This window comes from Leptodactylus fuscus, chromosome 10 (genome assembly GCF_031893055.1).
Source record: "Leptodactylus fuscus isolate aLepFus1 chromosome 10, aLepFus1.hap2, whole genome shotgun sequence".
NCBI lineage: Eukaryota > Metazoa > Chordata > Amphibia > Anura > Leptodactylidae > Leptodactylus > Leptodactylus fuscus.
This window is the reverse complement of record NC_134274.1, coordinates 1402769-1418104: the sequence shown is the minus strand read 5'-3', so window position 1 is coordinate 1418104 and position 15336 is coordinate 1402769. Positions and strand designations below refer to the sequence as shown.

Below are 15336 nucleotides of genomic sequence, written 5' to 3'. Positions count from 1 at the left end.
ATAGCACTCAGTGTGTGATGAGTAAGGGGAGCGGAGGTCCCTTATAGGATTGCATATAGCACGCAGTGTGTGATGAGTAAGGTGAGCGGAGGTCCCTTATAGGATTGCATATAGCACTCAGTGTGTGATGAGTAAGGGGAGCGGAGGTCCCTTATAGGATTGCATATAGCACGCAGTGTGTGATGAGTAAGGTGAGCGGAGGTCCCTTATAGGATTGCATATAGCACTCAGTGTGTGATGAGTAAGGTGAGCGGAGGTCCCTTATAGGATTGCATATAGCACGCAGTGTGTGATGAGTAAGGAGAGCGGAGGTCCCTTATAGGATTGCATATAGCACGCAGTGTGATGAGTAAGGGGAGCGGAGGTCCCTTATAGGATTGCATATAGCACGCAGTGTGTGATGAGTAAGGAGAGCGGAGGTCCCTTATAGGATTGCATATAGCACGCAGTGTGTGATGAGTAAGGTGAGCGGAGGTCCCTTATAGGATTGCATATAGCACGCAGTGTGTGATGAGTAAGGAGAGCGGAGGTCCCTTATAGGATTGCATATAGCACGCAGTGTGAGGAGTAAGGAGAGCGGAGGTCCCTTATAGGATTGCATATAGCACTCAGTGTGTGATGAGTAAGGAGAGCGGAGGTCCCTTATAGGATTGCATATAGCACTCAGTGTGTGATGAGTAAGGGGAGCGGAGGTCCCTTATAGGATTGCATATAGCACGCAGTGTGAGGAGTAAGGAGAGCGGAGGTCCCTTATAGGATTGCATATAGCACTCAGTGTGTGATGAGTAAGGTGAGCGGAGGTCCCTTATAGGATTGCATATAGCACGCAGTGTGTGATGAGTAAGGGGAGCGGAGGTCCCTTATAGGATTGCATATAGCACGCAGTGTGTGATGAGTAAGGTGAGTTGATATACAGTGAGTGGATACATCTGTGGATGAGACAGATTTGTAACAATTTTGAGAACAAACCCCACAGCAGACAGGCCACATTACAGAGAGTAACTTTAATTGTCCCGCATAATGTCCGCGCATCTTGGCTCCGCCCTCACGCCGTCTTCAGTTCACTTTCTCAAAGTATTCTCTAGAACCTTCAGGATTTGGCTTAATCTGGAAGAGAAAGAACGTCAGAAACTCAGCAGATCTGCATCATAATGGGAACCTGTGAGCACATTGATCGCAACCAACATGCAACTCGTCCACACTGCACGTGTCCCTGACGTCTCCAAAACAGCAAATGAGAATTACAGGGGATGCAAAAACAATAAAGAAAAATGTCCCAATGGTCCAATTCACAAACCTAAGAAACGCAGTCCACACATGTCAGCCTGACAATTGGCGATATATCTGAATCACCTATTTACACAGGCCTCCATACACTTCTATGGATATTGGCAGCACGTCTGAGTAATACCATGTACATGGGGGGAATACAGTGATCGCTCCTCCTCCATACACTTCTATGGAACATCAGCAGCTCATCTCAGTAATGCCATGTTCATGGGAATACAGTGATTGCTCCTTCTCCATACTCTTCTATACAGTCCTATGAAAAAGTTTGGGCACCCCTATTAATCTTAATCCTTGTTAGTTCTATATATTTTGGTGTTTGCCATGTCAGTCTGATATATCTAATAACTGATGGACACAGTAATATTTCAGGATAGAAATGAGGTTTATTGTACTAACAGAAAATGTGCAATATGCATTAAACGAAAGTTTGACTGGTGCAAAAGTATGGGCACCTCAACAGAAAAGTGACATTAATATTTAGTAGATCCTCCTTTTGCCTCTAGTCGCTTCCTGTAGCTTTTAATCAGTTCCTGGATGAAGGTATTTTGGACCATTCCTCTTTACAATTCGCGTTCAGTTCAGTTAGATGGTCGCCGAGCATGGACAGCCCGCTTCCAATCATCCCACAGATGTTCAATGATATTCAGGTCTGGGGACTGGGATGGCCATTCCAGAACATTGTAATTGTTCCTCTGCATGAATGCCTGAGGATTTGGAGCGGTGTTTTGGATCATTGTCTTGCTGAAATATCCATCCCCGGCGTAACTTCAACTTCGTCACTGATTCTTGAACATTATTCTCAAGAATCTGCTGATACTGAGTGGAATCCATGCGACCCTCAACTTTAACAAGATTCCCGATGCCGGCATTGGCCACACAGCCCCAAAGCATGATGGAACCTCCACCAAATTTTACAGTGGGTAGCATGTGTTTTTCTTGGAATGCTGTTTTTTTTGGACGCCATGCATAACGCCTTTTTGTATGACCAAACAACTCATTCTTTGTTTCATCAGTCCACAGGACCTTCTTCCAAAATGAAGCTGGCTTGTCCAGGCATACCTCAGGCAACTCTATTTGTGGCGTACGTGCAGAAACGGCTTCTTTCTCATCACTCTCCCATACAGCTTCTCCTTGTGCAAAGTGCGCTGTATAGTTGACCGATGCACAGTGACACCATCTGCAGCAAGATGATGCTGCAGCTCTTTGGAGGTGGTCTGTGGATTGTCCTTGACTGTTCTCACCATTCTTCTTCTCTGCCTTTCTGATATTTTTCTTGGCCTGCCACTTCTGGGCTTAACAAGAACTGTCCCTGTGGTCTTCCATCTCCTTACTATGTTCCTCACAGTGGAAACTGACAGGTTAAATCTCTGAGACAACTTTTTGTCTCCTTCCCCTGAACAACTATGTGGAACAATCTATGTTTTCAGATCATTTGAGAGCGGGCTGTCCATGCTCGGCCACCATCAAACTGAACTGAACGCAAATTGTAAAGAGGAATGGTCCAAAATCCCTTCATCCAGGATCCAGGAACTGATTAACAGCTACAGGAAGCGACTAGAGGCAAAAGGAGGATCTACTAAATATTAATGTCACTTTTCTGGTGAGGTGCCCAGACTTTTGCACCAGTCACATTTTGGTGTAATGCATATTGCACATTTTCTGTACAATAAACCTCATTCCAATCCTGAAATATTACTGTGTCCATCAGTTATTAGAGAGATCAGACTGACATGGCAAACACCAGAATATTTACAGCGATTAATAGGGGGGCACTAACTTATACACAGGACTGTAGAGTACTACCTGAAGTTTCCAGAGAGTGAGGTGCTGACACTTCATCCACCATTAACCCCTAGTCTATGTGATGGCGGGCCGCTCAGTCCAGTAACACAGCCCAGGTATTGGGGAGGTGACAGACATTTTCTGTACTTGCTGGGTTCCTCTTATTTTGATAGGTAGTTGAAGCAAAAACACTATGTTAGGAACACTCAGGTGGATTTACCGTGGGGGAGTGAGGGATCCAGTTGGCAGGACAAACCTCCCCATGGGTTTCCACATACTGGAAGGCCTTGACCAGTCGTAGGGTCTCCTCCACACTCCTCCCCACAGGAAGATCGTTCACACTCATGTGCCGCACAATCCCATTGGGATCAATGATAAAGAGTCCCCTGGAAAAGAGACAAAGCGTTAAATACGAACTGTGGAGGGGGAGTCACATGTGACATTAGGACAGGACCCCCATTGTATCTGCAGTGCACCCCATAATTAGTGGGGATACATTTACCTAGTGTACCGGCAGGGCACTGACAGTGGGGGAGGGTCAGGTGGATTATTTGCAATGGACAGGTAGTTACCTCAGTGCAATCCCTGGGCTTTCAAGGAGGACGCCATAATCCCGAGAAATCTGTTTGGTCAAGTCAGACAGCAGCGGGATGTTCATGTGCCCTAGACCTCCAGCCTGCAAGACAGAAGAGCAAGGCTCCGGCACACCGTGACACACAATTGGCAGGGTAGCTAGAGAGTTTGCTGCATTTGCCTCTTACCTTGCGGGGGGTGTTGGTCCAGGCCAAGTGACAGAAATGCGAGTCCACGGAGACAGCCACAACCTCGCAGTTCACATCATGAAATTCATTGGCCTTATCGCTAAAAGCCACAATCTCAGTGGGACAGACGAAGGTGCTGAAAGAGACAGAAGTGGTGACACAAAGCCGTAGCGCCCCCAACAGCGCCAATCCGAACAAACTACTCACAAGTCTAAAGGGTAGAAGAAGAGCACCAGGTATTTGCCCTTGAAGTTGTTCAAACTCAGCTCCTTGAACTCCCCATTGACTACAGCCGTCCCCTTAAAGTCAGGGGCATGCTGGGTAACGGCTGGAAGGAACCGAGCCAGACCTGCAAAGGAAGAAAACCTGCACCATGAGATACAGATGGAGAGAAGGCAGCCATGTAATCTGCAGGTCAGGGGATCAAAATAAGGACCTGATGTAATGAGTACAGCGCCCCTGGTATAAGGAGTACAGCGCCCCTGGTAGACCACTGCCTGGTATAAGTAGTGCAGCGCCCCTGGTAGACCACTGCCTGGTATAAGGAGTACAGCGCCCCTGGTAGACCACTGCCTGGTATAATGAGTACAGCGCCCCTGGTATAAGGAGTACAGCGCCCCTGGTAGACCACTGCCTGGTATAAGTAGTGCAGCGCCCCTGGTAGACCACTGCCTGGTATAAGGAGTACAGCGCCCCCGGTAGACCACTGCCTGGTATAATGAGTACAGCGCCCCCGGTAGACCACTGCCTGGTATAAGTAGTGCAGCGCCCCCGGTAGACCACTGCCTGGTATAAGTAGTGCAGCGCCCCCGGTAGACCACTGCCTGGTATAAGGAGTACAGCGCCCCCGGTAGACCACTGCCTGGTATAAGGAGTACAGCGCCCCCGATAGACCACTGCCTGGTATAATGAGTACAGCGCCCCCGGTAGACCACTGCCTGGTATAAGGAGTACAGCGCCCCCGGTAGACCACTGCCTGGTATAATGAGTACAGCGCCCCCGGTAGATCACTGCCTGGTATAAGGAGTACAGCGCCCCCGGTAGACCACTGCCTGGTATAATGAGTACAGCGCCCCCGGTAGACCACTGCCTGGTATAAGGAGTACAGCGCCCCCGGTAGACCACTGCCTGGTATAAGGAGTACAGCGCCCCCGGTAGACCACTGCCTGGTATAAGGAGTACAGCGCCCCCGGTAGACCACTGCCTGGTATAAGGAGTACAGCGCCCCCGGTAGACCACTGCCTGGTATAAGGAGTACAGCGCCCCCGGTAGACCACTGCCTGGTATAAGGAGTACAGCGCCCCTGGTATAAGGAGTACAGCGCCCCTGGTAGACCACTGCCTGGTATAAGGAGTACAGCGCCCCTGGTAGACCACTGCCTGGTATAAGGAGTACAGCGCCCCTGGTAGACCACTGCCTGGTAAAAGGAATACAGCGCCCCTGGTATAAGGAGTACAGCGCCCCTGGTAGACCACTGACTGGTATAAGGAGTACAGCGCCCCTGGTATAAGGAGTACAGCGCCCCTGGTATAAGGAGTACAGCGCCCCTGGTATAAGGAGTACAGCGCCCCTGGTATAAGGAGTACAGCGCCCCTGGTATAAGGAGTACAGCGCCCCTGGTATAAGGAGTACAGCGCCCCTGGTATAAGGAGTACAGCGCCCCTGGTATAAGGAGTACAGCGCCCCTGGTATAAGGAGTACAGCGCCCCTGGTATAAGGAGTACAGCGCCCCTGGTATAAGGAGTACAGCGCCCCTGGTATAAGGAGTACAGCGCCCCTGGTATAAGGAGTACAGCGCCCCTGGTATAAGGAGTACAGCGCCCCTGGTATAAGGAGTACAGCGCCCCTGGTATAAGGAGTACAGCGCCCCTGGTATAAGGAGTACAGCGCCCCTGGTATAAGGAGTACAGCGCCCCTGGTATAAGGAGTACAGCGCCCCTGGTATAAGGAGTACAGCGCCCCTGGTATAAGGAGTACAGCGCCCCTGGTATAAGGAGTACAGCGCCCCTGGTATAAGGAGTACAGCGCCCCTGGTATAAGGAGTACAGCGCCCCTGGTATAAGGAGTACAGCGCCCCTGGTATAAGGAGTACAGCGCCCCTGGTATAAGGAGTACAGCGCCCCTGGTATAAGGAGTACAGCGCCCCTGGTATAAGGAGTACAGCGCCCCTGGTATAAGGAGTACAGCGCCCCTGGTATAAGGAGTACAGCGCCCCTGGTATAAGGAGTACAGCGCCCCTGGTATAAGGAGTACAGCGCCCCTGGTATAAGGAGTACAGCGCCCCTGGTATAAGGAGTACAGCGCCCCTGGTATAAGGAGTACAGCGCCCCTGGTATAAGGAGTACAGCGCCCCTGGTATAAGGAGTACAGCGCCCCTGGTATAAGGAGTACAGCGCCCCTGGTATAAGGAGTACAGCGCCCCTGGTATAAGGAGTACAGCGCCCCTGGTATAAGGAGTACAGCGCCCCTGGTATAAGGAGTACAGCGCCCCTGGTATAAGGAGTACAGCGCCCCTGGTATAAGGAGTACAGCGCCCCTGGTAGACCACTGACTGGTATAAGGAGTACAGCGCCCCTGGTAGACCACTGACTGGTATAAGGAGTACAGCGCCCCTGGTATAAGGAGTACAGCGCCCCTGGTATAAGGAGTACAGCGCCCCTGGTATAAGGAGTACAGCGCCCCTGGTATAAGGAGTACAGCGCCCCTGGTATAAGGAGTACAGCGCCCCTGGTATAAGGAGTACAGCGCCCCTGGTATAAGGAGTACAGCGCCCCTGGTATAAGGAGTACAGCGCCCCTGGTATAAGGAGTACAGCGCCCCTGGTATAAGGAGTACAGCGCCCCTGGTATAAGGAGTACAGCGCCCCTGGTATAAGGAGTACAGCGCCCCTGGTATAAGGAGTACAGCGCCCCTGGTATAAGGAGTACAGCGCCCCTGGTATAAGGAGTACAGCGCCCCTGGTATAAGGAGTACAGCGCCCCTGGTATAAGGAGTACAGCGCCCCTGGTATAAGGAGTACAGCGCCCCTGGTATAAGGAGTACAGCGCCCCTGGTATAAGGAGTACAGCGCCCCTGGTATAAGGAGTACAGCGCCCCTGGTATAAGGAGTACAGCGCCCCTGGTATAAGGAGTACAGCGCCCCTGGTATAAGGAGTACAGCGCCCCTGGTATAAGGAGTACAGCGCCCCTGGTATAAGGAGTACAGCGCCCCTGGTATAAGGAGTACAGCGCCCCTGGTATAAGGAGTACAGCGCCCCTGGTATAAGGAGTACAGCGCCCCTGGTATAAGGAGTACAGCGCCCCTGGTATAAGGAGTACAGCGCCCCTGGTATAAGGAGTACAGCGCCCCTGGTATAAGGAGTACAGCGCCCCTGGTATAAGGAGTACAGCGCCCCTGGTATAAGGAGTACAGCGCCCCTGGTATAAGGAGTACAGCGCCCCTGGTATAAGGAGTACAGCGCCCCTGGTATAAGGAGTACAGCGCCCCTGGTATAAGGAGTACAGCGCCCCTGGTATAAGGAGTACAGCGCCCCTGGTATAAGGAGTACAGCGCCCCTGGTATAAGGAGTACAGCGCCCCTGGTATAAGGAGTACAGCGCCCCTGGTATAAGGAGTACAGCGCCCCTGGTATAAGGAGTACAGCGCCCCTGGTAGACCACTGCCGGGTATAACGAGTACAGCGCCCCTGGTAGACCACTGCCTGGTATAAGGAGTACAGCGCCCCTGGTAGACCACTGCCTGGTATAAGGAATACAGCGCCCCTGGTATAAGGAGTACAGCGCCCCTGGTAGACCACTGCCTGGTATAAGGAATACAGCGCCCCTGGTATAAGGAGTACAGCGCCCCTGGTATAAGGAGTACAGCGCCCCTGGTATAAGGAGTACAGCGCCCCTGGTATAAGGAGTACAGCGCCCCTGGTAGACCACTGCCTGGTATAAGGAATACAGCGCCCCTGGTAGACCACTGCCTGGTATAAGGAATACAGCGCCCCTGGTATAAGGAGTACAGCGCCCCTGGTATAAGGAGTACAGCGCCCCTGGTATAAGGAGTACAGCGCCCCTGGTATAAGGAGTACAGCGCCCCTGGTATAAGGAGTACAGCGCCCCTGGTATAAGGAGTACAGCGCCCCTGGTATAAGGAGTACAGCGCCCCTGGTAGACCACTGCCTGGTATAAGGAGTACAGCGCCACTGGTAGACCACTGCCTGGTATAAGGAGTACAGCGCCCCCGGTAGACCACTGCCTGGTATAAGGAGTACAGCGCCCCTGGTATAAGGAGTACAGCGCCCCTGGTAGACCACTGCCTGGTATAAGGAGTACAGCGCCCCTGGTAGACCACTGCCTGGTATAAGGAGTACAGCGCCCCTGGTAGACCACTGCCTGGTATAAGGAGTACAGCGCCCCTGGTATAAGGAGTACAGCGCCCCTGGTAGACCACTGCCTGGTATAATGAGTACAGCGCCCGCAGTGGAGGAGGCTACTAACCATCACATTGAGACAAGCGCACACAGGACCTTGTGGTTCAAAAGACTTACCTGTGCTGATCCCACGTTTCACAGCAGAACATGTGACACGGGCCGCACTGCTATGGAGAATGGAGCAATGTAAGGAGCTGGAGGAGGCAGCTCGGAGCACCTGAGAAAGTCCAAAGGGGTACAAGGATCAGGAGGAGGGGGACAGCGAGGAGGGGGGGGACAGCGAGGAGGGGGGGGACAGCGAGGAGGGGGGGGACAGCGAGGAGGGGGGGGACAGCGAGGAGGGGGGGGACAGCGAGGAGGGGGGGGACAGCGAGGAGGGGGGGGACAGCGAGGAGGGGGGGGACAGCGAGGAGGGGGGGGACAGCGAGGAGGGGGGGGACAGCGAGGAGGGGGGGGACAGCGAGGAGGGGGGGGACAGCGAGGAGGGGGGGGACAGCGAGGAGGGGGGGGACAGCGAGGAGGGGGGGGACAGCGAGGAGGGGGGGGACAGCGAGGAGGGGGGGGACAGCGAGGAGGGGGGGGACAGCGAGGAGGGGGGGGACAGCGAGGAGGGGGGGGACAGCGAGGAGGGGGGGGACAGCGAGGAGGGGGGGGACAGCGAGGAGGGGGGGGACAGCGAGGAGGGGGGGGACAGCGAGGAGGGGGGGGACAGCGAGGAGGGGGGGGACAGCGAGGAGGGGGGGGACAGCGAGGAGGGGGGGGACAGCGAGGAGGGGGGGGACAGCGAGGAGGGGGGGGACAGCGAGGAGGGGGGGGACAGCGAGGAGGAGGGGGACAGCGAGGAGGAGGGGGACAGCGAGGAGGAGGGGGACAGCGAGGAGGAGGGGGACAGCGAGGAGGAGGGGGACAGCGAGGAGGAGGGGGACAGCGAGGAGGAGGGGGACAGCGAGGAGGAGGGGGACAGCGAGGAGGAGGGGGACAGCGAGGAGGAGGGGGACAGCGAGGAGGAGGGGGACAGCGAGGAGGAGGGGGACAGCGAGGAGGAGGGGGACAGCGAGGAGGAGGGGGACAGCGAGGAGGAGGGGGACAGCGAGGAGGAGGGGGACAGCGAGGAGGAGGGGGACAGCGAGGAGGAGGGGGACAGCGAGGAGGAGGGGGACAGCGAGGAGGAGGGGGGACAGCGAGGAGGGGGACAGCGAGGAGGGGGACAGCGAGGAGGGGGGGACAGCGAGGAGGGGGGGGACAGCGAGGAGGAGGGGGACAGCGAGGAGGAGGGGGACAGCGAGGAGGAGGGGGACAGCGAGGAGGAGGGGGACAGCGAGGAGGAGGGGGACAGCGAGGAGGAGGGGGACAGCGAGGAGGAGGGGGACAGCGAGGAGGAGGGGGACAGCGAGGAGGAGGGGGACAGCGAGGAGGAGGGGGACAGCGAGGAGGAGGGGGACAGCGAGGAGGAGGGGGACAGCGAGGAGGAGGGGGACAGCGAGGAGGAGGGGGACAGCGAGGAGGAGGGGGACAGCGAGGAGGAGGGGGACAGCGAGGAGGAGGGGGACAGCGAGGAGGAGGGGGACAGCGAGGAGGAGGGGGACAGCGAGGAGGAGGGGGACAGCGAGGAGGAGGGGGACAGCGAGGAGGAGGGGGACAGCGAGGAGGAGGGGGACAGCGAGGAGGAGGGGGACAGCGAGGAGGAGGGGGACAGCGAGGAGGAGGGGGACAGCGAGGAGGAGGGGGACAGCGAGGAGGAGGGGGACAGCGAGGAGGAGGGGGACAGCGAGGAGGAGGGGGACAGCGAGGAGGAGGGGGACAGCGAGGAGGAGGGGGACAGCGAGGAGGAGGGGGACAGCGAGGAGGAGGGGGACAGCGAGGAGGAGGGGGACAGCGAGGAGGAGGGGGACAGCGAGGAGGAGGGGGACAGCGAGGAGGAGGGGGACAGCGAGGAGGAGGGGGACAGCGAGGAGGAGGGGGACAGCGAGGAGGAGGGGGACAGCGAGGAGGAGGGGGACAGCGAGGAGGAGGGGGACAGCGAGGAGGAGGGGGACAGCGAGGAGGGGGACAGCGAGGAGGGGGACAGCGAGGAGGGGGACAGCGAGGAGGGGGACAGCGAGGAGGGGGACAGCGAGGAGGGGGACAGCGAGGAGGGGGACAGCGAGGAGGGGGACAGCGAGGAGGGGGACAGCGAGGAGGGGGACAGCGAGGAGGAGGGGGACAGCGAGGAGGAGGGGGACAGCGAGGAGGAGGGGGACAGCGAGGAGGAGGGGGACAGCGAGGAGGAGGGGGACAGCGAGGAGGAGGGGGACAGCGAGGAGGAGGGGGACAGCGAGGAGGAGGGGGACAGCGAGGAGGAGGGGGACAGCGAGGAGGAGGGGGACAGCGAGGAGGGGGGACAGCGAGGAGGGGGGACAGCGAGGAGGGGGACAGCGAGGAGGGGGACAGCGAGGAGGGGGGACAGCGAGGAGGAGGGGGACAGCGAGGAGGACAGCGAGGAGGAGGGGGACAGCGAGGAGGAGGGGGACAGCGAGGAGGAGGGGGACAGCGAGGAGGAGGGGGACAGCGAGGAGGAGGGGGACAGCGAGGAGGAGGGGGACAGCGAGGAGGAGGGGGACAGCGAGGAGGGGGGGACAGCGAGGAGGGGGGGACAGCGAGGAGGGGGGGGACAGCGAGGAGGGGGGGGACAGCGAGGAGGAGGGGGACAGCGAGGAGGAGGGGGACAGCGAGGAGGAGGGGGACAGCGAGGAGGAGGGGGACAGCGAGGAGGAGGGGGACAGCGAGGAGGAGGGGGACAGCGAGGAGGAGGGGGACAGCGAGGAGGAGGGGGACAGCGAGGAGGAGGGGGACAGCGAGGAGGAGGGGGACAGCGAGGAGGAGGGGGACAGCGAGGAGGAGGGGGACAGCGAGGAGGAGGGGGACAGCGAGGAGGAGGGGGACAGCGAGGAGGAGGGGGACAGCGAGGAGGAGGGGGACAGCGAGGAGGAGGGGGACAGCGAGGAGGAGGGGGACAGCGAGGAGGAGGGGGACAGCGAGGAGGAGGGGGACAGCGAGGAGGAGGGGGACAGCGAGGAGGAGGGGGACAGCGAGGAGGAGGGGGGACAGCGAGGAGGAGGGGGACAGCGAGGAGGAGGGGGACAGCGAGGAGGAGGGGGACAGCGAGGAGGAGGGGGACAGCGAGGAGGAGGGGGACAGCGAGGAGGAGGGGGACAGCGAGGAGAGGGGACAGCGAGGAGGAGGGGGACAGCGAGGAGGAGGGGGACAGCGAGGAGGAGGGGGACAGCGAGGAGGAGGGGGACAGCGAGGAGGAGGGGGACAGCGAGGAGGAGGGGACAGCGAGGAGGAGGGGGACAGCGAGGAGGAGGGGGACAGCGAGGAGGAGGGGGACAGCGAGGAGGAGGGGGACAGCGAGGAGGAGGGGGACAGCGAGGAGGAGGGGGACAGCGAGGAGGAGGGGGACAGCGAGGAGGAGGGGGACAGCGAGGAGGAGGGGGACAGCGAGGAGGAGGGGGACAGCGAGGAGGAGGGGGACAGCGAGGAGGAGGGGGACAGCGAGGAGGAGGGGGACAGCGAGGAGGAGGGGGACAGCGAGGAGGAGGGGGACAGCGAGGAGGAGGGGGACAGCGAGAGAGGGGGACAGCGAGGAGGAGGGGACAGCGAGGAGGAGGGGGACAGCGAGGAGGAGGGGGACAGCGAGGAGGGGGACAGCGAGGAGGGGGACAGCGAGGAGGGGGACAGCGAGGAGGGGGACAGCGAGGAGGGGGACAGCGAGGAGGGGGACAGCGAGGAGGGGGACAGCGAGGAGGGGGACAGCGAGGAGGGGGACAGCGAGGAGGGGGACAGCGAGGAGGGGGACAGCGAGGAGGAGGGGGACAGCGAGGAGGAGGGGGACAGCGAGGAGGAGGGGGACAGCGAGGAGGAGGGGGACAGCGAGGAGGAGGGGGACAGCGAGGAGGGGGGGACAGCGAGGAGGGGGGACAGCGAGGAGGGGGGGACAGCGAGGAGGGGGGGACAGCGAGGAGGAGGGGGACAGCGAGGAGGAGGGGGACAGCGAGGAGGAGGGGGACAGCGAGGAGGAGGGGGACAGCGAGGAGGAGGGGGACAGCGAGGAGGAGGGGGACAGCGAGGAGGAGGGGGACAGCGAGGAGGAGGGGGACAGCGAGGAGGAGGGGGACAGCGAGGAGGAGGGGGACAGCGAGGAGGAGGGGGACAGCGAGGAGGAGGGGGACAGCGAGGAGGAGGGGGACAGCGAGGAGGAGGGGGACAGCGAGGAGGAGGGGGACAGCGAGGAGGAGGGGGACAGCGAGGAGGAGGGGGACAGCGAGGAGGAGGGGGACAGCGAGGAGGAGGGGGACAGCGAGGAGGAGGGGGACAGCGAGGAGGAGGGGGACAGCGAGGAGGAGGGGGACAGCGAGGAGGAGGGGGACAGCGAGGAGGAGGGGGACAGCGAGGAGGAGGGGGACAGCGAGGAGGGGGGGACAGCGAGGAGAGGGGACAGCGAGGAGGGGGACAGCGAGGAGGGGGACAGCGAGGAGGGGGACAGCGAGGAGGGGGACAGCGAGGAGGGGGACAGCGAGGAGGGGGACAGCGAGGAGGGGGACAGCGAGGAGGGGGACAGCGAGGAGGAGGGGGACAGCGAGGAGGAGGGGGACAGCGAGGAGGAGGGGGACAGCGAGGAGGAGGGGGACAGCGAGGAGGAGGGGGACAGCGAGGAGGAGGGGGACAGCGAGGAGGAGGGGGACAGCGAGGAGGAGGGGGACAGCGAGGAGGAGGGGGACAGCGAGGAGGAGGGGGACAGCGAGGAGGAGGGGGACAGCGAGGAGGGGGACAGCGAGGAGGGGGACAGCGAGGAGGGGGACAGCGAGGAGGGGGACAGCGAGGAGGGGGACAGCGAGGAGGGGGGACAGCGAGGAGGGGGGGACAGCGAGGAGGAGGGGGACAGCGAGGAGGAGGGGGACAGCGAGGAGGGGGACAGCGAGGAGGGGGACAGCGAGGAGGGGGGGACAGCGAGGAGGAGGGGGACAGCGAGGAGGAGGGGGACAGCGAGGAGGGGGACAGCGAGGAGGGGGACAGCGAGGAGGGGGACAGCGAGGAGGGGGACAGCGAGGAGGGGGACAGCGAGGAGGGGGACAGCGAGGAGGGGGACAGCGAGGAGGAGGGGGACAGCGAGGAGGAGGGGGACAGCGAGGAGGAGGGGGACAGCGAGGAGGAGGGGGACAGCGAGGAGGAGGGGGACAGCGAGGAGGAGGGGGACAGCGAGGAGGAGGGGGACAGCGAGGAGGGGGGACAGCGAGGAGGGGGACAGCGAGGAGGGGGACAGCGAGGAGGGGGACAGCGAGGAGGGGGACAGCGAGGAGGGGGACAGCGAGGAGGAGGGGGACAGCGAGGAGGAGGGGGACAGCGAGGAGGAGGGGGACAGCGAGGAGGAGGGGGACAGCGAGGAGGAGGGGGACAGCGAGGAGGAGGGGGACAGCGAGGAGGAGGGGGACAGCGAGGAGGAGGGGGACAGCGAGGAGGAGGGGGACAGCGAGGAGGAGGGGGACAGCGAGGAGGGGGGACAGCGAGGAGGGGGACAGCGAGGAGGGGGGGACAGCGAGGAGGGGGGGGACAGCGAGGAGGGGGGGGACAGCGAGGAGGGGGGGACAGCGAGGAGGAGGGGGACAGCGAGGAGGAGGGGGACAGCGAGGAGGAGGGGGACAGCGAGGAGGAGGGGGACAGCGAGGAGGAGGGGGACAGCGAGGAGGAGGGGGACAGCGAGGAGGAGGGGGACAGCGAGGAGGAGGGGGACAGCGAGGAGGAGGGGGACAGCGAGGAGGAGGGGGACAGCGAGGAGGAGGGGGACAGCGAGGAGGAGGGGGACAGCGAGGAGGAGGGGGACAGCGAGGAGGGGGACAGCGAGGAGGGGGACAGCGAGGAGGGGGACAGCGAGGAGGGGGACAGCGAGGAGGGGGACAGCGAGGAGGGGGACAGCGAGGAGGGGGACAGCGAGGAGGGGGACAGCGAGGAGGGGGACAGCGAGGAGGGGGACAGCGAGGAGGAGGGGGACAGCGAGGAGGAGGGGGACAGCGAGGAGGAGGGGGACAGCGAGGAGGAGGGGGACAGCGAGGAGGAGGGGGACAGCGAGGAGGAGGGGGACAGCGAGGAGGAGGGGGACAGCGAGGAGGAGGGGGACAGCGAGGAGGAGGGGGACAGCGAGGAGGAGGGGGACAGCGAGGAGGAGGGGGACAGCGAGGAGGAGGGGGACAGCGAGGAGGGGGACAGCGAGGAGGGGGACAGCGAGGAGGGGGACAGCGAGGAGGGGGACAGCGAGGAGGAGGGGGACAGCGAGGAGGAGGGGGACAGCGAGGAGGAGGGGGACAGCGAGGAGGGGGACAGCGAGGAGGGGGGGACAGCGAGGAGGAGGGGGACAGCGAGGAGGAGGGGGACAGCGAGGAGGGGGACAGCGAGGAGGGGGACAGCGAGGAGGGGGACAGCGAGGAGGGGGACAGCGAGGAGGGGGACAGCGAGGAGGGGGACAGCGGACAGTGAGGAGGGGGACAGCGGACAGTGAGGAGGGGGACAGCGGACAGTATTTAGGATCTGACACTCACCCCCGCCGCCAATAACCTTCCGCAGGTCGCCGCCATCTTTTCCAGGTCACGTGCTCACTGACAGCGAATGTCAAAATCTAAGCGAGAGAAAAATGAGCCAACGGCCGACATGGGAGGTCCTCAGCCCCGCCCCGCCCCCTGAGGGCGGAGTCACCAGATCGCTAATCTCTATTAGCTACTGACGAGTGGGAGGGAAGAGGCGGAGCCAGAGGTGGTGACATCACAGCTCTCCATATATCGTATATTATACAGAGGATGTAACAGCATATCATCACTTCCCAGGTATCAGTGATATTATACAGTAGTGACATCATCGCTACCCAGATACCAGTGATATTATACAGTAGTGACATCACTCCCCAGATATCAGTGATATTATACAGTAGTGACATCATCGCTACCCAGATACCAGTGATATTATACAGTAGTGACATCACTCCCCAGATATCAGTGATATTATACAGTAGTGACATCACTCTCCAGATACCAGTGATATTATACAGTAGTGACATCA

At 60.4% G+C, this 15336-nt stretch overlaps 1 protein-coding gene across 1 annotated transcript; it reads right to left on the bottom strand.

Annotated features, from left to right (window-relative positions):
* Window positions 1-985: 985 nt before the first annotated feature.
* Window positions 986-14902, bottom strand: PRDX3 (peroxiredoxin 3). Its single transcript, XM_075288027.1, has 7 exons — window positions 14823-14902; window positions 8368-8467; window positions 4041-4182; window positions 3834-3969; window positions 3645-3748; window positions 3293-3458; window positions 986-1107 (listed from the first exon to the last, which is right to left on the bottom strand). Exons 1-7 carry the CDS (start codon window positions 14856-14858, stop codon window positions 1057-1059), a joined length of 735 nt encoding a protein of 244 aa, XP_075144128.1. The 5' UTR covers window positions 14859-14902; the 3' UTR covers window positions 986-1056.
* Window positions 14903-15336: the final 434 nt, after the last annotated feature.